Source organism: Piliocolobus tephrosceles, chromosome Y (genome assembly GCF_002776525.5).
Source record: "Piliocolobus tephrosceles isolate RC106 chromosome Y, ASM277652v3, whole genome shotgun sequence".
Classification (NCBI taxonomy): domain Eukaryota; kingdom Metazoa; phylum Chordata; class Mammalia; order Primates; family Cercopithecidae; genus Piliocolobus; species Piliocolobus tephrosceles.
In genome coordinates this window covers 7,643,652-7,670,401 of record NC_045456.1, presented here as the reverse complement: position 1 = coordinate 7,670,401, position 26,750 = coordinate 7,643,652, and the positions used below count along the sequence as shown (strand labels likewise).

At 41.2% G+C, this 26,750-nt stretch overlaps 1 protein-coding gene across 1 annotated transcript in view; it reads left to right on the top strand.

Moving 5' to 3' along the window:
* ZRSR2 (zinc finger CCCH-type, RNA binding motif and serine/arginine rich 2) overlaps positions 1-24,446 on the top strand; it is a 35,239-nt gene extending 10,793 nt beyond the window's left edge. The window contains exons 3-11 of the mRNA XM_023199058.3: positions 250-331; positions 4,085-4,193; positions 4,810-4,896; positions 9,486-9,524; positions 10,446-10,564; positions 16,853-17,066; positions 19,755-19,810; positions 21,370-21,479; positions 23,929-24,446. Coding sequence (XP_023054826.1) covers positions 250-331; positions 4,085-4,193; positions 4,810-4,896; positions 9,486-9,524; positions 10,446-10,564; positions 16,853-17,066; positions 19,755-19,810; positions 21,370-21,479; positions 23,929-24,428 — 1,316 coding nt within the window. The 3' untranslated portion in view covers positions 24,429-24,446. The remainder of the gene's footprint in view (positions 1-249; positions 332-4,084; positions 4,194-4,809; positions 4,897-9,485; positions 9,525-10,445; positions 10,565-16,852; positions 17,067-19,754; positions 19,811-21,369; positions 21,480-23,928) is intronic.
* Positions 24,447-26,750: the final 2,304 nt, after the last annotated feature.

Here is a 26,750-nt window from a genome sequence, read left to right as displayed (position 1 = left end):
GGGGGGAGGGATTGCACTGGGGAGTTATACCTGATATAAATGATGAATTGATGGGTGCTGACGAGTTGATGGGTGCAGCACACCAACATGGCACAGGTATACATATGTAACAAACCTGCACGTTATGCACATGTACCCTAGAACTTAAAGTATAAAAAAAAAAAAAAAAAAAATTACATGTATTTTTTTCCTGAATTTTTGACCAAGGATTTGCAGTGCTCAGTTTAATAAAACATTTAAATTCCCTAGGACTCTCACAGAAGGAGGAAGAGGAGGACACTTTTATTGAAGAACAACAACTAGAAGAAGAGAAGCTATTGGAAAGAGAGAGGTCAGTGCTAATTGAAACACTTAAAGTGAATGAAGTTACTTTATTGGAATATTCTCAGCCTTTACTAACCAGTACCAGTCTTCTATATAAAATCTTATACAAAATAGTTCTTATAAAATACCCTGTATAAATTATTTAAATCTGTAGTTGATGGGCTAAAACTAAATGTTATTTTTTTTTAAAAAATGGAAGTACTTTTCTTCTGTTTTTACTAATTTGTAATTGTTTTTTTTTTTTTCTTTTTTTTTTTTTTAGACAGAGTCTCGCTCTGTTGCCAGGCTGGAGTGCAGTGTAGTGATCTTGGCTCACTGCAACCTCTGCCTCCCGGGTTCAAGCGATTCTCCTGCCTCAGCCTCCCAAGTAGCTGGGACAACAGGTGTGCACCACCATACCCAGCTAATTTTTGTATTTTTAGTAGAGACAGGGTTTCACCATGTTGGCCAGGGTGGTCTTGATCTCTTGTGATGAAGCCATCCGCCTGCCTTGGCCTCCCAAAGTGCTGGGATTACAGGCGTGAGCCACTGCGCCTGGCCTGTAATTGTTTTTGAAAACAGAAGAAAAACAAAAAAATTAACAAATGTAAAAAGGGAAAGGGCTTTAATAATTGAAACACACCCGAAGATAGCCACTGTTAAGAAAGAGAAAAGGAAAGTATAAATGTACTTTACATGGGTCTTTCTATAATGGCATGATATTTATACATATTTTTCTATAAATTGCTTTCCTGCTAAATATATAGTGCATTTATTTAAGTCCTGATGCAGGGATCTAATTCAACCATTTCAGTGGCAATACAGTACCCATTGTACAGATGTAGCATAATTTATTTGCTATTCGTAGTTTATTCATTCGTAATTTATAGTTCTCTACTGATAGACTTTCAGGTTATATTGGTTTTTTACTCATATGTAAAAAGTTGCAGTAAGCATCCATGTGTATATATCCTTGGTAATTGTCAAATTATTTCCTTAAGAAAATGACTAAAAATGAGATTGTTGGAATCAAAGCGTAAGTTCATGTAAAATGTAGATGGCCAGGCAGAAAGGGCTTCCTGGTTTGCAGTTTGCAGGCCTCTGGCAGTGAATGTAGGGCCCCATCTCCCCATACCTTCACTCATACTAGGCATTGGCAGTTTATACAACTCCTGTAATGGAAAGTTATCTTTCACTGTTTCAAATGAACATTTCTGAATTAGGAAGAGTATCTTTTTATATGTTTTATTACCTAATTGTAGATTGCTCAAGTCTTACACCTTTCTCTTTGGGGAATACATGTTTTTTTAAAATTTTGTTTTGTTTTGTTTTGTTTTGTTTGAGACAGAGTCTTGTTCTGTCGCTAGGCTGGAGTGCAGTGGTGTGATCTCGGCTCACTGCAACCTCCACCTCCCGGGTTCAGGCGATTCTCCTGCGTCAGCCTCCCGAGTAGCTGGGACTACAGGCGCGCACCACCACACCCAGTTAATGTTTTTTGTACTTTTAGTAGAGATGGGGTTTCACCATGTTGGCCAGTATGGTCTCAATCTCTTGACCTCGTGATCCGCCCACCTCGGCCTCACAAATTGCTGAGATTACAGGTGTGAGCCACCGCGCTCAGCCGAAATTTCTTAATGTCTCTAAGCTTCTGTTTCCTTGTCTTTAATATGGAGATAAAGTCAATCATAGTATCCACCTCACAGAATTGTGAAGATTAAATGAGGTGATGGATGTATAGTGTTTAACACAGTGTCAGCAGATAAGAGGTGCTGTGATAGCTCTAGTTCTTATTATTATAGATTTCTGTTATGATGAAGACAATAGATATGGTATTAAATAAGAAAGTAATTTTTTTCCTGTTTATTTGAAATGCTTCTTTTAAATCACATACATGTATCTTTGTGCTCCTTAGATCTTTATTTCTTTATGAGTTGCATACTATTGTTGAAAAGCAAGAAAATTATGTAAAAATACTGTATGACTTTATGTCCTATTTCAAAGCAGATGTATATTCAAGTTATTACATTTTAAAATTTTTAACATTTTACTTTCTTATGGTTTTAATTTATATATCAGTTGGTTCAGTTATATGCAATTATATGTTTTTCAAAAGATTCGTAAATCAGAGTTGTGCACACTGAAACATCCATATGGTACCCTCACACATGGCATAGGAACACTGATATATGCAATGTGCCAGCCTCTGCCATGGATAAAAGATGTGTTCCTGGAATCTGTATTTGGAAAAGTAATATATTTTATTTAAAATTGTGGTTAGGTCCCCAGACTAGACAGAAAACTTTACTGAACTCCTAATACTGCTGAAGTAATACAGAACAGTTTCTCATATTTCATTTCCCTTTTATAAATTCAGTGGAAAAATGAATTTGGGGTTCTAAACAGCTAATTGGCAAGTAGACTTTGGAAATGTAAGCCCCGCTTTTTATTAGAAATTTGTGATATTGGATGCCTGAGACACTTGCCACTTTAAGGTAATACCACTCATTATAATTGATCATATAAAAAATAGACTAGACACTCACTAGTTTACTTTTACTTTTTCATTTTTTGAGATGAAGTCTTGCTTTGTCATCCAGGCTGGAGTGCAGTGGCATGATCTCGGCTCACTGAAACCTCTGCCTCCCAGGTTCAAACGATTCTCCTGCCTCAACCTCCCAAGTAGCTGGGATTACAGGCGGCTGCCACCACGCCCGGCTAATTTTTGTATTTTTAGCAGAGATGGGGTTCACCATGTTGGGCAGGCTGGTCTCAAATTCCTGACCTCAGGTGATCCACCCGCCATGGCCTCCCAAAGTGCTGAGATTATAGGTATGAGCTATTGTGCCCGGCCCTCACTAATTTATTTTTATAACTTCATTTCTTAAAACCTGTAGCTTTATTTTAAAAACATGATCACAATGTACTTTTATTTTCCTTCTTTTGGCAGTTTAGATGTTTGGAGGCAAACCACAGGAGTCTCTTAACTGTGTGGAATAGTAGTCCAAATGTTTATGGCAGAGGATAACGGGTTTTCAGCGTGCTGCCATCATGGAATTGCTGCTTTTAAGAATAGGGGCTGGGTGTGGTGGCTCACACCTGTAATCCCAGCACTTTGGGAGGCCGAGGCAGGTGGATCACTTGAGGTCAGGAGTTCGAGACCAGCCTGGCCAACATGGTGAAACGCTGTCTGTACTAAAAATACAAAAATTAGCCTTGCATGGTGGCGGGCACCTGTAATCCCAGCTACTCAGGAGGCTGAGGCAGGAGAATCACTTGAACCCAGGAGGCGGAGGTTACAGTGAGCCAAGATCACGCCACTGCACTCCAGCCTGGGCAACAGAGCGATACTCTGTCTCAAAATAAATAAATAAATAAAAATAATTGCATAGAATAGGAAGGGAAATGCTTTCTGAATGTGAAAAGGTAGATGCTGCTTTGAAACTTGCTACCCATTTTATTGACACCTAAACGTCACTGTGATCAGTGTAGAGGGAAAGTCATAGTGTCCTTTTTTTCTGTAAAGTATGTCGCAGCCATATATACCTATGAAATGTAAGAGGGATTTTAAGTTATTGCCCATCAGGAAGATAGTTGCTGACACGTGGTGCTTTTCCAAAAGCTCTACTCTTCTCGTTCTCTTACACCCACTTGATTGCTTTAATAGAAAATAGCTTTCGTGATATTTGAATCAGTCCCAAAATGTGTCATTTTGCTTTCATATGTGTGTGTATTTGTGGATGAATGCCCATTCTTTTATCTGATTACATCATTATACTGATAGGCAAAGATTACATGAGGAGTGGTTGCTAAGAGAGCAGAAGGCACAAGAAGAATTCAGAATAAAGAAGGAAAAGGAAGAGGCGGCTAAAAAACGGCAAGAAGAACAAGAGGTACGGTAGGAGTCACGTAACTAGTGAACAAACTGATTACTTCACCATAGTAACTCTCATGAACAGCTGCCTATCTTGGGAGGTCGAAGTGAGCCGAGATGGCGCCATTGCACTCCAGCCTGGGCAACAAGAGCGAAACTCCATCTCAAAAAGAAAAAAAAAAGAGTTGCCTATCTTGAACTTAAAAAAAAGCAAAACTGGCCAGGCGCAGTGGCTCACGCCTGTAATCCCAGCACTTTGGGAGGCCGAGGGGGGCGGATCACAGGGTCAGGAGATCGCGACCACGGTGAAACCCCGTCTCTACTAAAAATACAAAAAAAAAAAAAAACTAGCCGGGCGCGGTGGCGGGCGCCTGTAGTCCCAGCTACTCAGGAGGCTGAGGCAGGAGATTGGCGTGAACCCGGGAGGTGGAGCTTGCAGTGAGCTGAGATCCGGCCACTGCACTCCAGTCTGGGCGACAGAGCGAGACTCCGTCTCAAAACAAACAAACAAAAAAAAGCAAAACTGATCTTATTCAGTATGCCAGTGTTTTAAAAGTTTTTCATCTATGTGTCCTGTGTGTGAAATGTTTTTAAAAAGTGTCTGAAACAAAGTTACCTTTTCTTCCCCTTTAAAGAGAAAGTTAAAGGAACAATGGGAAGAACAGCAGAGGAAAGAGAGAGAAGAGGAGGAGCAGAAACGACAGGAGAAGAAAGAGAAACAGGTGATTCCTGTCCTGGGATGTGCTGTGTGATGAGTTTGAAGAATAAGCAGTAGGCATGTCAGAGTTTGGGTTTTTTTTTTTTTTTTTTTTTTTCTTTTTTCTTGTCACTTCATTTGTTTGTTTGGAAAGAATCATATTTCACTCTAGACATACACCAGACTTCCCTTCTGACTCTCTTCTTTGGGCCCGTGCAGTGGCAGATTCCTTAAAGTTTTCTTCAGCTTTACCCTGTTTACCCTTTATACTGGGCATTGGCAAATGTTTTAAAGGGCCAGATGGTAAATATTTTAGGCTTTATGGTTTGGTCTCTGTGGCAAACATCCGACTCTGCCAAGGTATCCTGAATGTAGCCATCAATAATATGTAGATGAGTGGTTATGTCTGTGTTCCAGGAAAGCTTTCTTTACCAAACAGGCAGCTGGCGCTTGCTTTATAGCAAGTTGTGTTTTTCTGAGGTTCTGCTGTGTGTGAGTTGACTTCTTTAGAGAATAATATTTTGTTTTGTTTCCACATTTATTTAGGTCATAAGAGAACTTTTTTTTTTTTTTTTTTTGAGACGGAGTCTCGCTCTGTCGCCCAGGCTGGAGTGCAGTGGCCGGATCTCAGCTCACTGCAAGCTCCGCCTCCTGGGTTTACGCCATTCTCCTGCCTCAGTCTCCTGAGTAGCTGGGACTACAGGCGCCCGCCACCTCGCCCGGCTAGGTTTTTGTATTTTTTAGTAGAGACGGGGTTTCACCGTGTTAGCCAGGATGGTCTCGACCTCCTGACCTCGTGATCCGCCCATCTCGGCCTCCCAAAGTGCTGGGATTACAGGCTTGAGCCACCGCGCCCGGCCCATAAGAGAACTTTTTACGACATGTCAGCAAGAATTAGAGGATTTAAAGAAATCAGGAACTCAAATATTGAGGAACTAGGAAATAGTTTTTGTTATTTGTATTAAATCTTGACTTCCTCTTCCACTTAGGCTATGAAGACAATTGTAGCTGATACACAGTTGCTTACTTAAAAAAAAAAAAAAAAAAAAAAAAAAAATCGGCCAGGTGCGGTAGCTCACGCCTGTAATCCCAGCACTTTGGGAGGCTGAGGCGGGCAGATCACAAGGTCAGGAGATTGAGACCATCCTGGCTAACACGGTGAAACCCCGTCTCTATGAAAAATACAAAAAATTAGCTGGGCGTAGTGGCGGGCGGCTGGAGTCCCAGCTACTAGGGAGACTGAGGCAGGAGAATGGCGTGAACCCAGGAGGCGGAGCTTGCAGTGAGCCGAGATCACGCCACTGCACTCCAGCCTGGGCGACAGAGCAAGACTCCGTCTCAAAAAAAAAGAAAAAAAAATCTGTGAGGCATATGTATGTATGCATCTTCTCTATCTTCCAGGATTCTTTTTAAAAGATTTATTTGGTATGTTTTGCTGCTATTCCTTAACAGTATATTTATTTCTGAGGTATCACAGCTCATCTTCCCTTGACTGATTCATCAGGATTTGTCTTTTCTGTAATATAGCTAAATTTAAATAGCATAAAATTGGATAATCACCTTATAATTGGGAAAAATGCATGTGTCTACATCGTAGTCAATATGGGGCAGAAGCAGCCTCCACAATCTTTGTTTTTTGTATCTCAGGCCATCTGTTAATTTCAATGCAGATTTTAAACACCTTTATTTGAGCACTTCTTTCCAGATGAGGCAAGATCATGCTAGGTTTTTAGGGGGGAGAAAAATTATTTGGAGCTTGTCATTTTTTTATAGAGAGGAATTAATTCCTATTTTAACAGTAGAGTGTTCCTCAACTGAGGTCTTTCAGGAATTCGATAACAGCTAAGGCCTCCTTTAAATGCTTTTGTTTCAGAGGAAATCTGTGAGACATTAAGGAGAAATGAGGGACATGAAATAGATTCTAAGCTTATAAAAAAGAATCGGCAGTATGTGTTTCTGCTGTATGCTAGACACTTTGCTAGTGGACAGAGACAGAGCAGTGAAAGACACAGTCTTTGCTCTCATTGAGCTAGCTTTTTATATGGGAGTGTAAGATGATAAGTAAGCAAAACAGATCATTCAAAATGTGATCATATTAAGTGCTATAAAGAAATAAAGCAGGCTGGGCGTGGTGGCTCACACCTGTAATCCCAGCACTTTGGGAGGCTGAGGCGGGCAGATCATGAGGTCAGGAGTTCGAGACCAGCCTGGTCAACATGGTGAAACCCCGTCTGTGCTAAAAATACAAAAAATAAAGCCCGGTGTGGTGACGGGCACCTGTAGTCCCAGCTACTCAGGAGGCTGAGGCAGAAGAATCGCTTGAACCCGGGAGGCAGAGGTTGCAGTGAGCCAAGCTTGAGCCACTGCACTCCAACCTGGGCGACAGAGCTAGACTTCGTCTCAAAAGAAAAAAGGAAAAAGAAAAAGAAAGCAGAGTGATGTGATAGAGTAATGAGAATAGAGTTGTGCTTCTATAGATTGCCTGCTCAAGGAAATTTCTGAGGAGATGATGTTTGAGCTGACACCTGAGTGGAGAGATCTCAGCGGGAAGAGGCCTGAAGCTTGAAGGCTGAAAAAAGGCCAGGGAGCCTGAAATCTAGAGTCCAAAGGAGAGAGGGGAAGTGGAGGAGGTTGCTGGGGGAGGGTGGGTAGTGGAGGGTAAGCAGAGTCAGATCATGTAGGGCTTCCTGGATGTGAACGAGGAATTTGGATTTTATGTTTCCTATAATGGTAAGCCATTGAAGGGGTTTAAGCAGGGAATGACTCTATCTCATTTATATCTGTACCTTTTAAGAGATCATTCTTTTAAAAAAAAAATTCTTTTGAGATGGAGTCTCACGCTGTCACCCAGGCTGGAGTGCAGTGGCATGATCTCTGCTTACTGCAACTTCTGCCTCCCGGGTTCAAGCAATTCATGTGCCTCAGCCCCCTGAGTAGCTGGGATTATAGGTGCCTGCTACCACGCCCAGCTAATTTTTGTATTTTTAGTAGAGACAGCGTTTCACCATGTTGGCCAGGCTGGTCTCGAACTCCTGACCTCAAGGGATCCATCCGCCTCGGCCTTCCAAAGTGCTGGTGTGAACCACTGCACCAGACCTTTTTAACAGATCATTTTTACTTACTATAAAAAATGAGGAATGGGGAACAGTGACCAGTTAAAAGGCCTCTGATTCCAAATAAAGATAAGTACACAGATTTGGGGTGTGTCAAAGCAGAGTCAGTGGGACTCTAGCTAGTAGATTGAATGGGAGGGAGGACAAAGAGAGAGGGGAATTCAAGTCATATTTTTAGGTTGTTAGTTTGAATAGACAGATGACTGGCAGCACTATTCACTGAGGGAGCATTCAGGTGGATGTGGGCCAGGGAGTGAAGAGGACAAGAGTTCTGTTTTGAGCACCACAAATAAGCAGCTAGACATACGAGTCTTATGTAATGCTTTAAGGGGCTAGGGAAGATAAGACTGTTAAACATAGGTACAACTTGCTCCAATGCCAATTAGGTAGAAATTTACTGGCATATTGCAGAACCTCCTTTGCCTTATTAAAAAGTTAGAATTTTCTCCTAAGTGCTAATTACCACTGGTCGTGTCATATTTTAGCTTCTGCTAAATGTTTATGATTTCATCTAGCATTGCTTTTGGGGGTTTTGTTTGTTTGTTTGTTTGTTCGTTTTTTTAGACGCAGTCTTGCTGTTTCACCCAGGCTGGAGTGCAGTAGCGTGATCTGGGCTTACTGCAACCTGTGCCTCCTGGGTTCAAGCGATTCTCCTGTCTCAGCCTCCCAAGTAGCTAGGATACAGGCACGTGCCACCACGCCCGGCTAATTTTTGTATTTTTAGTAGTGACGGGGTTTCACCATCTTGGCCAGGCTGATGTAGAACTCCTGACCTCAAGTGATCCACCCACCTTGGCCTCCCAAAGTGCTAGGATTATAGGCATGAGCCACCATGCCCGGCCTAGCATTGTGTTTTATATTCACTAATACTCCCTTTTACAAACTAGGACATGGTATATATACTCAAATATACTAAGTATTACTATTATTGAAACTCTTATAAGACTATTTTAAATATTTTGCAATGGGATCTAGTAAATTTTCTATTTGAATAGAATGTCTCAGCTATGGGCCGGGCATGGTAGCTCACACCTGTAATTCCAGCACTTTGGGAGGCCGAGGCGGGTGGATTGCTTGAGCTCAGGAGTTCGAGACCAGCCTGGACAACATGGTGAAACTTCATCTCTACAGAAAATAGAAAAATTATCCAGGCATGGTGGTGCGTGACTGTAGTCCCAGCTACTCAGGAGGCTGAGGTGGGAGATCACTTGAGCCTGGGAGGCGGAGGTTGCAGTAAGCTGAGGTCACACCACCGTACTCCAGCCTGGATGACAGAGTGAGACCCTGTCTCAAAAAAAAAAAAGAGAGAGAAAAGTCTCAGCTATATATTGTTTGAAAGCTTTTCAAAAGATCTGTGATTCAAAAGAAAACTAGAACGTGTGTGCTCGTGTGTGTGTGTATGTGTATTAATTGTTACACTTGAGATTCTTAACCAGAGAAACCAGATGTGACTTACCTGACTTCTGGGTTTTCATTAGTCCTGTGTTTGCACCATTTTTAGGAAGCTTTGCAGAAGATGCTGGATCGGGCTGAAAATGAGGTATTTTTAAAACCTTTCATTGAGAATTTGAGACCAATTAATGTTTACTTAGAAATAATAGTTCCAGTAATGTTAGTTTTGTGGTAGGTTACTCAGATCATGTTTGGATATCTGGAATCATGTTTGTGGTGCTTTGATCTATACAACAACAACAAACTTTATTGATGAACAAATACAGATGGTATTCATGACCCCTGTGGACTGGACTTGTTTAGAGTCCTTACAGTGTGCTTAAGCGACATCACATACTGTAGCCTCCAGTGGACAGTTTACCTTGAATCACAGTAACTTCGATTTCTGAATGTGGTGGTTCCCTAATAAGTTCTTGGACCCCTTTTTTTTCCTTTTTTTTCTTTTTTTGAGACAGAGTTTTGCTCTTGTTGCCCAGGCTGGAGTGCAATGGTACGATCCCAGCTCACTGCAGCCTCTGCCTCCTGGGTTCAAGCAACTCTCCTGCCCCAGCCTCCTGAGTAGCTGGGATTACAGGCATGCGCTACCAAGCCCAGCTAATTTTATATTTTTAGTAGAGATGGGGTTTCTCCATGTTGGTCAGGCTGGTCTTGAACTCCTGACCTCAGGTGATCCACCCACCTTGGCCTCCCAAAGTGCTGGGATTACAGGTGTGAGCCGCTGCGCCTGGCCTTCTTGGACCCTTTTTAGAATGGATGGAAACCTTGGCAACTGCCCCTGGTGGCAGGAGTGATACCAGAGAAAGGAAAGTGACCAGGAGGCAAGAGAGACACGGAGCTCCTGTCTCAGTACAGTTGTTTGTAAAGTCTTCATTGCCTGTTACAACTTAAATGTTTGCATTCTTGAATGCAACCATGTTTATCTTTGAGGAAGATATTTTAATATACCTTGAAACATCTCGTCTTTCATGGGTTTTTGCTCCACCAGTAAAGTCACGGTTATTTTCAACAGTTGGAAAATGGTACCACATGGCAAAACCCAGAACCACCCGTGGATTTCAGAGTAATGGAGAAGGATCGAGCTAACTGTCCCTTCTACAGTAAAACAGGAGCTTGCAGATTTGGAGATAGGTAACTAATTTTGTTCTATCATGTCAGAATGAAGTGATTCAAAATGTTGAAGTTTGTGAGTTCTCATTTTGGGGGAGGCGCAGGCTTTCATTTAGAATGTCCGTCATCAGACATCTACTGCTTTCTCGCTGCTGCTCTCGTTTTCCCAGCTGACCATCCTCTGCTTTGACCATCCCTGTTCCCTCCATCCTTGTTCCCTGGGTGGGCTTAGCCTAATTCTCTGAGGGTGCTTCCTTCGCATTCCACATCTTTAGGAAGCCACTTTGCTTGTTGGTTTCTTCCTAGGCTTGCATTAGTCCATGGTGCACAACTGGGATGGGGAAATAATATGTTTCAAGAGCTTGGAGCAGTTTGGCTTTATTTTTTGAAGGGCAAACACTGTCCCCAAAACAGGCTTTTAATTTTTAAAACTTGGCACGTGCCAGGAGTTCCAGGCTGCTGTAAGCTATGATCGCACCACTGCACTCCAGCCTGGGTGACAAAACAAGACCCTGTCTCAAAAAAGAAAACAAAAACAAACTTGGCATGTGTGAAGGGATATCTGTGAAAGACAGGATCCAAATGAGGAGAGTGAACGTGTTTTAATTTCTGTTGTCAGTGAGCGTGCTCACACTCACGTACAGACCGCTGGGTGCAAAAACGGGCTTCAGTGGCTGCCACTTTGTGAAAGTTTCTTCAGCTCTGCGTGCCTTCATTCTCTCCTCTATGAAATGGGATTAAACATAGTCTCATCTTTCTGAGGGGGCTGTGAGGCTGAAATGAGCACACACCCCCGTAGAACAGGGCCCCCGGGGTGCTTGCTGACATTTGCATTATTGTGACTCTTGCTGTTATTCTGGGAGACACTCTTCTTGTTCCCTGCTCCTTTTGGGTCAATGTTTTTGAAAGAAGACATTCATGTGGAAATCTAGTGTTGATCTCTTCAGTCATTTGAACACCTATTATATGCCAGGTAATGGTGATTTTTATAATTTGGCCTGTTTATGAATGAACAACTTAAAGTGGGTAAATAATTCCTAATGGTGAATGAGTCCATCTGAGACAAAATCTAATAATTATCACCATACATTCTGCAGAAGAGAAGATCTAATCATAACCTTAACATCCTATTAATCCTGAAAAGGGATATGAATAGTAAAATGCAGATGTATTTAATCAGAAACCATATGTCATCTGTCAGCTTTACTTTATTCATAAAAGTATCCATGTTGTGAGGTTTTTTTCTTCTTCTTCTTTGAAAATATATCCTTCTCTATGGTTCTTTTCTTTTTCTTTTTGAATTTAAGCGTTCACACCATTTTTCATTTTTTTAAAAACAGTGGTTCTTCACTCTGGATGCACATTAGAGTCATCTAGAAAACTTTAAAAAATTATGTCCTACCTCAAGTTGAGTAAATCAGAATATCAGGGCCAGGTGCGGCGGCTAACACCTGTAATCCCAGCACTTCGGGAGGCCAAGGCAGGCAGATCGCTTGAGCTCAGGAGTTTGAGATCAGCCTGGGCAACATGGTAAAACCTAGTCTCTATTTAAAAAAAAAAAAAAGATAAATAAAAGAATACCAGGGACTTGGGTGGCCTTAGTTTCAAAATGTCCTCAAGTGTTTCTAGTGTGCCCTAGGATTGACAGCCACTAATGTCAAGTGTGTATGTCCTTTTGTATTTTAGAGGTGGGATTGCAGATGTCCGGAATGTCTGTGAAAAGAGTCACAGGATCTTCTAATTAGTAGAAAACCTCCTCTTGAAAAACTGGGAACTAAGGAAAAGAAAGAGACTTTATTCCCTTTGATACCTTTAGAAGTGTTTCTCAAATATACACTTAATCTGAACAAGAAATGGTAATAATTGATTGGTGTAAAAAACTTCCCACTAAAGAAAAATGCACTGTGAATTACCTTTCAGAGACAACTGGGACTCCATGCAAGTTCACATTTGCATGGGTAGTTGAACCAAATTGCATTTAATGTTTTCCAGCTGCAGGATCCCTCATGTAGGCTCTATCTCTAACATTTCCTCTAAATTTAAGACCCATGGTAGCCTGATTCTTGATTCTCCTTTTTTTTTTTTTTTTTTTTTTTTGAGACGGAGTCTCGCCCTGTCACCAGGCTGGAGTGCAGTGGTACGATCTCGGCTCACTGCAAGCTCCACCTCCAGGTTCAAGCAATTCTCCTGCTTTAGCCTCCTGAGTAGCTGGGACATGCCACCACACCCGGCTAATTTTTTTGCATTTTTAGTATAGACGAGGTTTCACCATGTTGGCCAGGATGGTCTCGATCTCTTGACCTCGTGATCTGCCCGCCTCGGCCTCCCAAAGTGCTGGGATTACAGGCGTGAGCCACTGCCCCCGGCCTGATTCTCCTTTTGTTGGGCAAAAGTGAGAGGAGGGGGGATGTCTTAAACGATTTCGAGAACTTGGTTGATAGGCCCTTCCTTGTAGGAAGAGGGAATGGCCCGTCATGCTCTCAGACCCCATCTCTCCTCAAGTCATTTCAAGGAAATATGGACAGTGGTCAAATTAGTTTGCGAACATTTCTTACAGTTTTCATAGGCATATGAAATTTTACCATCACAGCTATCAAAGTATGAGAGCAATGTGGAGATTTTCATCATTCAGGTGATAAGTTGTGACATGAAATTCTGTGAAATTAGCAGTTACAAAATCTAGCACCATCCCTTTAGACAAGTAGACTGCTCTGTTCCCCTTTTATGGAGAGCCCCGGTGACTTGCTCCAGATCGTGCAGCCGTTCTGCTCTGTCGTTAAGTTTTGTCAGACCATCGGAGGAACACTTCCATAATCTAAGCATTTCTTTGGTTGGTTGTTTTTGTAATTAGTACAGAGTTCAATTCTAGAGCCACGGTGGAATTGGCGTTTTTTGGAGTCACAGCTTTGAGGGGAATCTATTTGTTTTTCTCCTAAAAGGTAATAATTACTAATGGAAGGTAAAACTGAGTGGTCTATTTATACCTCACTTACTTCCAAAAGTGATTTAAAGAAGGTTCGTGATCTGGTGCATTAAGTTAAAGAAAGTAAAGGAAATTGAAAGCAAGGAAAGGAAGAGAAAGTGAATTATTTTCTCCAGGTTTTTATTTCTCCGTATTTGAATGCATCTCAAGCAGATAATAAGCTGTAATTCTTACCAAAAAGGAAGAATGAGTGATATCTCTAGAAAGACAAAAATTTCCCTGGCACCCAATTCTAAAGGTTTCTCCCATGGAATATTTTACAAAGACATTAAATAGGAAGGTGGACAATAACTTGAATAGATGCTTTATAACCGTTGCATACGTAATTTTAATGAGAATGTTTCTTGCAGTGACCTTTGATAAATGATTGCAGCTTCACTTTGATGTGCAATGCGGGGATTCTATGTAGCACAAAGGTAATGGGTACCAGGAGTACTTCCTTGAGAAGAAGAAAAAGAGGAGGAGTCAGTTAGCTATACCTGAGGGGGCATTTGGATACCCACGCCATTTATTGGCCATTCTTGGCCTAAGGTAATATCCAACAACTGTGGGTTTTTGCAGCAAACTGACTTAAGTATCAGAATAATGGGTAAATAGTACGCCCGAAACCAGTGGTTCCCAAATATGGCTGATCTTCAGGACCAGGCAGGGAGCTACTTTGAAAATATGGGTCCCCCACCCCTTGAGGTCTGATCAGATGGTCTAGGGTAGGAAGTAAGAAATCTCAGTTCTTCCCAGGTAATTCTGAGAACCACACAGGCTTGGAACCGCAGCTTTAGACTGCCTTCGTAAATGTCACTTCTCTTAGCTGAGTTTTCAGTAAAAACTCTAGGGCTGGCCTTTTGTATACACTTAGATTATAAGGACTGTCTTTAGGCCAGGTGGGATTTTTCCCCAGGCAGGGACTTCAGTTCTATTCCAAAACTGACAAATGCTTATTTGACATCCTGGGAACTAGGGCCAAGTTCATTCAGATCTAAGAATCCCTTGAGCAGAATTTTAACCTCATTAAATTGGTTCCTTGTTTAATTCTGTGCATGCTTCATACTTATAACATTTTGATTCACTGTTAGTGTTGCCAGCCAGGTCGAGTCTTTGCTCTTTGTTCTGTCAGTAGTTGGGAAGAGGGATCTAATTGCAAGGTCTCTAATTGAATAATCCAGGAGGTCATTTGGAAAATAGAAAATTTCACATTAATGAACACTGATTGAGCATTTCTGAGCTGAGCATGGTGTATGCTGGGCATTCTGTAAGCATTATCTCAGTAGGTGCTTAGATAGACATTACAGATGTGGAAAGTGAGTGTGATTAAACATTTAGTCATTTCAGGACCAGTGTTATTTTTTCCCAACATGTCCTATTCTTCAACTCTCTTTCTTCCTAAATTCTGTGGACTCCCCCAGCAAAAAAAAAAAAAAAAAAAAAAAAAAGTTTTTTTCTTACCAATTTTTTACTAGCAACCTAACCAGGAAAATTTTGTTTATTTGGAACCTTTGGTTTTCTTTCTTTTTTTTTGAGACGGAGTCTCGCTCTGTCACCCAAGCTGGAGTGCCATGGCCAGATCTCAGCTCACTGCAAGCTCCGCCTCCCGGGTTCACGCCATTCTCCTGCCTCAGCCTCCCAAGTAGCTGGGACTACAGGCGTCGCCACCTCGCCCGGCTAGTTTTTTGTAGTTTTTAGTAGAGACGGGGTTTCACCGTGTTAGCCAGGATGGTCTCGACCTCCTGACCTCGTGATCCGCCCGTCTCAGCCTCCCAAAGTGCTGGGATTACAGGCTTGAGCCACCACACCCGGCCTATTTGGAACCTTGAACTACATTTTTCCTCCTCATTGTATGTTAGGAGAAGGAAGTAAGTAAGAAAGTAAACTCATATGAAGGATTTTTGAAATACTACTCAGGTACAGTCTAGTCAGCTTAGCCTTGGTCCAGTTTAAACTATGAAAAGAAAACTGTTCTTCATAATGGTTAGCCACCTTCATTAAATAAGAATTAAATGATGCAGGTATGGTAGCTCATACCTGTAATCCCAGAGCTTTGGGAGGCTGATGCAAGAGGATCACTTGAAGCCAGGAGTGCGAGACCAGCCTGGGCAGCATAGCGAGACCCCATCCCTACAAAAATAAAAAAGTTATCCGGGCATGGTGGCATGCGCCAGCTACTCAAGATGCTGAGGCAGTAGGATCACTTGAGCCCGGGGAATTCAAGGTTGCAGCGAAGTATAGTCATACCATCGCACTCCAGCCTGTATGACAGAACAAGACCCTGTCTCAAAAACAAATTGTATTTATTACACCCTATCATGGACAGGCACCAGATAGTAGATTAATGCAGATGTCTTGGATCCCTCTCTTCCAAGCCATATGACTTGGGCAAGTGTGCTTTTCTAGGTCTCAGCTTCCTTCTTTGCAAAGTGGAGAAAATACTAGTCCCCACTGTCCTAAAGGGATATAAGGACCAGAGGGGAAAAATGTAAAAATGCCATGAAAGCTACAAGATGCTGTACACAGATCAGATTGAGTTGCTTCATTAACTGGAAATTCTTGGATTACTATATTGTGTAAACATGGAGTCCACTGACGATTGTACAGAACCAGGATTGCATTGTGTGTTCCCACCTTCCTCTCAGCAGTCCCGCATGTGACATCTTCATGCCTATCACCACATCCTGTCACACCAATCAGCAGGCCTTCTTTTCCCCTATGGTTCAACATGTAATAGGCTTCCTGAACTTCATTCAAAGGCAGCTGAATGGTATATGAACTTTGAAATGTTTCCAACTTGACATTAAAACAGCAAGTGCCAAGTTTCAGCACTTAAAAAAAAAATCCCCTTAAGCGCTGAAACTTGGCATCTGAGTGGGGTTTATTCTCTTTCAGTTAAGTCAAAACAACTAAATTACTTGAGTTTCTATCTCAAAATTTAAAGCAAGTGTTTTTTTTGTTTGTTTGTTTGTTTTTTGTTTGAGATGGAGTTTCACTTTTGTTGCCCAGGCTGGAGTGCAATGGCGCGATCTCAGCTCACTGCAACCTCCGCCTCCTGGGTTCAAGCGATTCTCCTGCCTCAACCTCCCAAGTAGCTGGGATTATAGGCGCTACAGGCGCACACCAACACGCCCGGCTAATTTTTTGTATTTTTAGTAGAATTGGGGTTTTACCATGTTAGCCAGGCTGGTCTCAAACTCTGGACCTCAGGTGATTCGCCCGCCTCGGCCTCCCAAAGTGTTGGGATTACAGGCGTGAACCACCACGCCTAGTCTAAAGCAGGTGTTTTGTGTGTAATTTTCAACTATTGGTCTAGTGAATTTCAGTTTTTCTTTCATATGCAGATGTTCACGTAAACATAATTTCCCAACATCCAGTCCTACCCTTCTTATTAAGAGCATGTTTACAACATTTGGAATGGAGCAGTGCAGAAGGGATGACTATGACCCTGATGCAAGCCTGGAGTACAGCGAGGAAGAAACCTACCAGCAGTTCCTAGATTTCTATGAGGATGTGTTGCCCGAGTTCAAGAACGTGGGGAAAGTGATTCAGTTCAAGGTGGGCATGCGTGTGGAGGAGGGGACTCGTTTGCTTCACCCTGCAGTACTTAATGGCCCAAGAGAGCTGGGACACAGGCTCAGCTGGGGTCAGGCATGCTGACACTCTGTAACTGTGACTTCCCTCATTCTCTCTTTCCACCCCCTACCTCGTTGCCAATGTCGCGTCAATACCACATGAAATCATAAACATGTATTAGCATGGTATTTCCTGAATGCTAGGGGTCTAGATTGCAAAGGATCTTTCATTTATCTGGTAGCTTTGTGCTCCAGTTCTTTTCCAGCACATGCATTCTCTGTATCAGGTCCCCTGCACATAGCCATCCAGTCCTTCACTTAGAAGCTGCATGTGACAAACGGTGCATTCCCTTCCTTCCTCTGTAGGTGGCTTCCGTGTACAGTGTGACACTTCACTCACTAAGTTTGTTGGTTCATTGTGTTGACAGTACCAGCTTAGCTTCCACCCAAGGTGTATGTTCTTTCTTCTGGAGCCACACAAGAACATAAACCACGGAAACCTAGATTCCACCCCCTCCTCCACTGCTTTTTTTACATTCTTTTTATTCATTAGATACTTTCAATACTGAATATAATATTATACAAACCATGGTCTGTGATGCAGCATAGTTGGTGAAAAAGGCATTCAGATGACACATAATTATTTTAAAATATTCCTTAATGCAAGGGTAAGGCCAGATGTAATCTCTGCTGCTCCCAGGACCCATTCGTTGAATTCTAACAGGGTGAAGCTTCCTGCCTTGTCTGTGGTTCCGTCAGATCTGAACCGGAATTGCCTTGGTTATGGTAAGGCGGGAAATTGTCCCATAATTTGGGAAAAGACAGGAATAATACTGTGAATTTTTTCCTGCAAGTTGCAAATGATGATGAAAAGTTGGAACACCCCCCAAAAAACAAAGATATTCCTGACATTGAAGGCTATATTTCTATCAACTGATTTCAGTATTTTTAAAAATTCTTTTTTATTTTTTTTTCCTCCTTAACCTTTTGTTTCTGGGGCATATGCCTTTCTGTCTTCACACTACTTGTCAGCACAAGCAATAACTGCTGAAGTGGAACTGCCTGGTCACACCCACACAATACCATGTTAGAAACATTGCACAAGGAGGCCATGTGGTTTGACTGGCCTTGCCACTTCTTCCTGCCTTTTCCTTATCCTGAAAGTGAGGGGACTGGATTACATCAGCGGTTTTCCTCGTAGGGTTTCTTGATTATACTGCTTCTGTGAAGTGGTAGAGGGAGGGCTGCTTTCAGAACTTCAGAGTAGTTCATGGAAATTGCACCCTTACTTGCAACAGGCTGCACCCACAAACCACAACCACCACAACGTATTTTTTCTTTTGTTTCGAGTTCTCGCACCCTGGCTTGCACAGCTGACGTGCACTCCCGGGGCCTTTTATTCTTCCTTCTAAGGGTGGTATTACAAATTGTCATTGAGTATGGATCCCGCTCGTTTTTAGATACCCTAAGAAAATACTCTGGGACAAATTTGTAAAATTACAGATTCATTTTGAACATAAATGCTAAACACTAGTATGAATATTTGAGGACCTTTTTATATACTAGTATATAAAAGCATATCAGATTTGTCATTGTTGAAGGCAAATGATCAAATATTTAACCTAACTAGTAATAGGAACAGTACATATGAAAATGGGATGATATTCACACCTATCGGGCAAAAAATTATAAATTCTATTAATACCAAGAGTAGATGAGGATGTGTACATTAGTAAAACCACTTCAGAGAGCAGTTTGTCAGTACCTAGTGAAGGTACGTGTCATCTATACATTGGCTCTGCACAGTAGAGAGATCTTTACACCCACAGAGACCTGTTTCAGAATGCTGACTGCAGTACTGTTTGTGGATGAACAATTGGAAGCATCTTGAAAAACCATCATTCTAGAGGAGTAGATAAGTTTTATTTTTTGATATATCCAGTATACAGTAGTTAAGTTTATGTGACTATATCTTGAAAAAAGAATATGGAATAAATACTATTTCTATAAAATTTTAAAACATACAAAGCAACACTATGTTGTTTATCAATACATATTACCTGTTTCTTTGCATATGTATACATAAATATGTGTATACCCGTTATAAATAATAGACATTTATATGTATGATACATATGTGTGGGTTTTGGCATGCATATGATATATGTATATATGCCTGTATCTGTGTATTTGTATTTGTGTCTGTGTAGGTCTATGTATGTAATATGTGTATTTGTGTTTGGAATGTGAAGGCTACACTCAACCTGTGGAAAGTGTTCACCTTTGTGATGGAGGAGGGAGAAGAATGGGATAGAAGGGCTTCAACTGGGTCTTTAATGTTTTACATATGTAAAAATTCTCATTCAAAAGTGGAAAACGTTAGTGTTAAATCTGGGTAGTGTATATATAGGCTGATTGATATCTTCTGTATTTTTATGGATGTGTGAAACATTTCCTATTTGTGGGAAAAAACAGACCTGGACTAACAGGGATCAGGCACATTGCCATGTGCCAAGGACGCCTTAAACAGATGCCAGAGTCAGCTAGTATCTCTATTTTGGAATCTTTGATTGGTAACTGCTTTGGGGAATGTTAGCCTGGACAAACATTTGATGAATGGCTGGTTTCTTTTCCGGAATTTTTTATGATAGCATTCTTCATTGCTCCCTAGGTCAGCTGCAATTTGGAACCTCACCTGAGGGGCAATGTATATGTTCAGTACCAGTCGTAAGTATTCTGCTTGTGAATGTCTTCCTGATTTGTCACAGTTTGTTGTTCTGTTTCTGTTGATGTCTGGGATGTTTCCACTGGATATATAACTTTCATATATTTTATTTCTAATATTTTTATTTTTATTTTTATTTTTTTTGAGATGGAGTTTCGCTCTTGTTGCCCAGGCTAGAGTGCAATGGCGTGGTCTCAGCTCACTGCACCCTCCACCTCCCAGGTTCAAGTGATTCTCCTGCCTCGGCCTCCTGAGTAGCTGGGATTACAAGTGCCTGCCACCACGCCTGGCTAATTTTTTGTATTTTTAGTAGAGATGGGGTTTTACCATGATGACCAGGCTGATCTTGAACTCCTAACCTCCGGCGATCCACCTGCCTCAGCCCCCCAAAGTACTGGGATTACAGGCATGAGCCACCGCACTTGGCCCAGCTTTCATATATTTTAAAATATTTAAATAAAATTAAAATTTAAATAAATCTAAATATTTAAAACGTAAATATTAAGAGTTGAAACAGAAATATAGAATGGATGTGAAAATAACATAAGCTGGGCATGGTAGCTCACGCCTGTCATCCCAACACTTTTGGAGGCTGAAGTGGGAGGATCACTTGAGGCCAGGAGTTCAAGACCAGCCTGGTTAACATGGCAAAACCCCATCTCTACTAAAAATACAAAAAATTAGCCAGGTGTGGTGGCAGCCACCTGTAATCCCAGCTACTCGGGAGGCTGAGGCAGGAGAATCACTTGAAGAGAGACCTCATCTCTACAAAAAATAAAACAATTAGCCGAATGTGGTGGCATGTGCTGGCAGTCTCGGCTCTTTGTGAGGCTGAGGCAGGAGGATCACTTGAGCCCAGGAGGTCGAGGCTGCAGTGAGGTATGACTGTACCACTGCACTCCAGCCTGGGGGACAGAGTGAGAGTGAGACTCCATCTCAAAAAGAAAAAATAATACATTTATATTTCATTCTTTGTATATTTACATAGCTTTGAATGTTTTACAATGTGGTTATGTTATTACTCATAATTTTAATAATTAAAATACAAACTAAAAAGGGATAACTAGAATAGAGAACATAAAAGCATTTATAGTGAAAGAGCCACAGATTGAAGCCCAAAATCATCTTCGTGTGCATTTGACCAGCTAAGAGAGCAATTACTGTATCATTTCTGCTTATCTTGCTGTCTGCCTAGGCCATACTATGGCTAATGGGTTAAATTAACCAGCGTAATAAGAAGAACAGCAATCCTATCTGAGAAAGAATAGGCCCTAACAGTGGAAAACACTTCTGCATTTTTAGTGGTCCAGTCTTTTGGATTAAGAAGCTTTCATTCAAGCCAATTTCCATGCATTGAAACCTCTCCGAGGGTTAGTAAAAAGGGTTCCTGAATAAACTGTGAGCTTCGGGAGCTTGAATATTTTAACGACTCTTCCCTAGGTACAAAATCAGTGAACTTGGTGGTCCTACAATAAATTAATAACGGGATTAGTTAATAGTCGGGCTAATCTGCATATCAGGAAGTTACTGTAAAGCTTATCATTTGATTTTTGGTTTAAAGGGAAGAAGAATGCCAAGCAGCCCTTTCTCTGTTTAACGGGCGATGGTATGCGGGACGACAGCTGCAGTGTGAATTCTGCCCAGTGACCCGGTGGAAAATGGCGATTTGTGGTAAAAGACAAAGTGATGATTTTTTTCCTCAATTGTTCCACTGCTATGTAAAGGGATACTCTTTGGGGAAAACCCAGTATTTTAAAGTGGTGAGGCATAGCTTTTTGCCTCACACAGTAGATGAGCAGAGAACTTTATAGAAAGAACACCACAGTTTAGATCTGTAACCGACCTCATGAGTCACTTGATAGATGAAGTGATTGAGGTCACAACGTATTGGTGACAGAGCTGGGGCTAGAATTCCGATCTTCCAGTCTTCAGTCCCGGGCTCTGTGTCTGACAAATCAGGAAGCCTAAGGAGTTACGTCTGTGGAAGCCCCATTTCCCTTGTTGCAGTTTCAGAGGTATTTTCTATTCATTGGCTCACCTCACTTGAGCTGTTTGTTTCTTTGTTTCTTTCTTTCTTTCCATCTTTATCCCTAATGAATCTTCTGTCATCACCACCTACATTACCTTACCCATAGCATTTCCTGCCTTACTTGGAATACATGCTCCTGCGCCCTAGAGGCTAATTGTAGGCTTGGGATCAGTTAAACATGCATGCAGTCAGACTGACATCGGACAGTGGCAACCCAATCAGAAAATGATCCAGTCTTGTGCAGAGAGCAGCCAGCAGTTTTGAAGGCCTCGTTATGTTGTGATTTCTCTCAGTGGGCTGTTCCCCAGGTGAAAACAGATGAACTCTAAATGCCTCTGGGGAGCACTTATCTTACCCTTTACTTATGTTTCTTTGCTCTCTACACATGCCTGCTTCACAGAATCTTTGGCAAGCTTGTCTTCCTGGATGCTGTCATTTTGAAACCATTTATGAAGGGAAAAGAAAGATTTTAGGATTCCTTGCTAAGGGAAACTAGAAGAACCATTACACTTGAAGTTTAAAGACTCGGGGGGAAGAAAGAGATGGAATTGTTCACTCCATAAAGGCAGTTACTTTTGTCAGTTCCTTCCTGGGAATCCAGTGTGATTTCAGTGAGGAGCTTCTGAGTGTGGCCTTGACTCCTCCAAAGCAGGGGACTATTTCATTAAAAAAAAAAAAGCTTCATTTTTTCCTTATTGACTAAAGATACTGAGCATCTTCTCATTATTGGCCATTTGTTTGTCTTTGGGGAGATGTCTGTTTGGATCCTTTGCCCATTTTCTAACTAGGCTCTTTGTCTTTTTATTATTGAGTTGTAAGAGTTCTTGGTATATTCTCCATACAAGTACCTGGTCACAAATATGATTTGCAGATATTTTCTCCCATTTTGTAGGTTGTCTTTTCACTTCGTGTTCTTTCAAAATACAAGTTTTAAATTTTGATGAAGTTCAATTTACCTATTTTTTTGTTTGTGCTTTTGGTGTCACATCTAGGATGACATTGCTTAGCCCAGGGTCACAAAGATTTACTTGTATGTTTTCTCTTGAGTCATAGTTCATTTCTTAACATTTAGGTCTTGGATGCAGTTTGAGTTGATTTTTGTCTATGGTGTGTGGTACGGAGGTATTTCACTTCTAACTGTTGTGCATGTCTGGGGAATTTATTACTGCTTTTAAAAAACGTTTGAGAACCCCAAAGATCTCAAAATTGTTCAAATAGATTTTATCTTTGATAGGAGTCTTCTGTATTAAAAGCATTTAGTGAATTTGAAGCATTAGTGTAATGTTTATAATCTTACAAAGTGTAAACAAAATATAGACTCCTCCATGTTTAATAGGCCTTCTCTTTTGTTTTTTTGTTTGTTTTTTGAGAGTGAGTCTTACTCTGTCACCCAGGCTGGAGTGCAGTGGCATGATTTCGGCTCACTGCAACCTCCACCTCCTGGGTTTAAGTGATTCTCATGCCTCAGCCTCCTGAGTAGCTGGAATTACAAGCGCCTGCCACCACGTCCAGCTAATTTTTGTATTTTTAGTAGAGGTGGGGTTTCGCCATGTTGGCCAGGCTGGTCTCAAACTCCTGACCTCAGGTGATCTGCCCGCCTCAGCCTCCCAAAGTGTTAGGATTATTAAGTGTGAGCCACCACGACTGGCCAGGCCTTCTCTTTTGACCAGTGGTTCTGGCCTGTCACCTCCATGCCATCAAACCATGCTACCACAGGGACCCAAAGAGCTGGCTATTTGATGTTAATCAGGGATCAAAATCTTCAATCAGTGGGAAGGTGAAACCTGGAAAAGATAACGTGGCCACCATTTGTTCAGTTGCAGTCTGCACCATAATCCAGTAGGGGCATGGGCTGTTCTGCTTAATGAGAACTTCTGATGTGTTACCTTTCAGAGTGTCACTTGTTAGAGCATGTTTGAAATTGTGGGAACCAAATTATGACATCAATTTATGTAAGCCCCTTTTACATAATACACAGTAGAAAATAGTTCTAGCATATCCAAACATCAGAAATGTACCTTCTGAAAAGGATAAAGTAGCATCTTCAGAATACGCCGTGATAAGTGCTGTTTCATCACTGTGCCCTTGCAGGGTTATTTGAAATACAACAGTGTCCAAGAGGAAAGCACTGCAACTTTCTTCACGTGTTCAGAAATCCCAACAATGAATTCTGGGAAGCTAATAGAGACATCTACTTGTCTCCAGATCGGACTGGCTCCTCCTTTGGGAAGAACTCCGAAAGGAGGGAGAGGATGGGTCACCATGACGACTACTACAGCAGGCTGCGGGGAAGGAGAAACCCTAGTCCAGACCACTCCTACAAAAGAAATGGGGAATCCGAGAGGAAAAGGAGTAGTCACAGGGGGAAGAAATCTCACAAACGCACATCAAAGAGTCGGGAGAGGCACAATTCACGAAACAGAGGAAGAAATAGGGACCGCAGCAGGGACCGCAGCCGCGGCCGGGGCAGCCGAAGCCGGAGCCGCAGGAGCCGCCGCAGCCGGAGCCAAAGTTCCTCTAGGTCCCGAAGTCGTGGCAGGAGGAGGTCGGGTAATAAAGACAGAACTGTTCAGAGTCCCAAATCTAAATAAACTAGTTTTGTTCTTAAATGACTGTGTATCTTATTTATTATGGTTGCTACATACTCGGATAGAAGGCTATGAACGCAGATGGGTTTGCAAGTCTGGCTGAACCCTATGTAGCCTGGGATTCTGTTTAAAAATATTTTTTATTCTCTTACAATCATGAAGTATGGTTAGTATAGAAAACATAAAATACATAAATAACAACATGAAAATTACTTGTAATCCTAACCCTGAGAGAGAACTAAACATCGGAGCATTGTTTTAGTATGTACACTTTTTTCTTTTTTAGAGATAGGTTCTCACGAGCAGTGACATGATCATAGCTCACTGCAGCCTCAAACTCTCGGGCTCAGGTGATCTTCCCACCTCAGCCACCCAAGTAGCTGAGACTACAAGGTACACACCACCACACCTGGCTAATTTTTAAACATTTTTTTTGTGGAGACAGCGTTTTGCCATGTTGCTCAAGCTGGTCTTGAACTCCCGGGCTCAAGTGATCCTCCCACCTTGTCTTCCCAAAGGGCTGGGATTATAGGTGTGAGCCACCACAGCCAGCCCTATGTACACATCTTTTTATACAAAGAACATATATGAATGCAGTTGAATATGCTTTTATTCACAAGAAGCATTGTCATATTTCATCAAGCCCTAGTCTTCGTTTTATTCACTGCACAATATGGATCTATCAGTTTTTTCAACCATATCCTCATTGTTAGATTTTTAATTTTGTACTATTAAAGAATCCTGTGCTGAAAACAATCCTGTGATGGATTTTCTTAAATACTTCCACATATTTTTGATCATTTCCTTAGGATAAATTGTATCAAGGAGATGAATACTAAAATATTTCCAAGTTGCCTGCCAGAAGACTACAAAAAAAATTATGTCAACAATAAACTTCACTGCTCCCACAATGCTAAGTAATTTTAATCCTTACCAATTTGATAAATTTTATGTGTTCACATATTTAATGTTTTTTGATTCTTGTTTGCCCCCTACCCCTTTTTTTTAGAGACAGGGTCTTGCTATGTTGCCCAGGCTGGAGTGCAGTGGCTGTTCACATGATCATTGTGCACTATAGCCTCAAACGCCTGGGCTCAAGTGATCCTCTTGGCTCAGCCTCCAGAATAGCTGAGATTACCAGGTGAGTGCCACTGCGCCCTGCTTGTTTGCTTTTTATTAATAATGTATTGGATTTGTCTGTATGTAATAGCTGAACAGCTTTTTTTGCTTTAAAGGTCACTTTCTCAGTTTTAAAGTACTGATGGGCAAAGTCCATTTTCTTCCTCCTACTCTTCAGCTGGGGGCCGTCATGGTGTACTTTTTAAAATAGTGTGTTAGAAAGTTCTTTATATAGGAGTAAAGTTTATTTTTGTCATTTCCAGGAATATTAGGGTCATTGGTACTAAATATGCCTAGTGTTAAAGCAATCCTGGTATAAAAAATCATAACAGAATGGTCAGAGAATAGAACCTAATGCAGAAAAAGCTTCGGGCAAAATATTATACCTAGATTTCAGATCATAAATAAGATGCTCCCCAGCTTTATCTATTTTTTGTAACTTTCTTTCCATTGACATACTTGGGATCTTGAATTTTGGAGTATGTGACATTTGTCAATTTGAGATTTGGGAATAAGGATTTAAAACATACATAAAATACTGAAACGTTAACGAAATTTAAATAGGAAGAAAGTTTCCTCAAAATTGGGATTTCTGCATGATATCTGTTAAGGATGAGAGTTCTTTAATGTGTAGTCAATAAAAGAAATCATGCATGTGGTCCAGGATAATTTCACTTTAAAAAGTTGCATTTGTTCCAGACTCTAAATGCCTGCTTCCCCCTGAAAATGATTGACCTAGAACTATCTACTGATTTCAGTAACGCCAAGTAATTATCATTAAATTCAGTATTTTTTAATACTTTTCTAAATACAGTCAAGATATATGCAATTAAATGTGGTCTGCAAAGCTGAAGTCTTAATAGATCATGGAAGATAAGAAAGAAAACCACCACCATCTTGAGCTCAAGACAACTGAGATGTTGATGACTTTCCCCTCAAATATTAATAGGCAGGGTAGAAGGGCAGGAAGTTTTTAAACCACTGACGGGTTCATTATCCTGATACATGTCCATCTTGAACATTTATTAATGTTTTTTGTATATATTGCCTGATGACTATTTATGTTTCAAAAATTCCAACTATACATTGCTGGCAGAAGCCCACAGGCCTGTTTTCAGTGAAGAGCTAGCTGCATGCTGGAGGCTTTTTAAACCTATAAATGTCTTTTTTTCTAATAAACTAGCAACTTAATTTGATGGTAGTTCC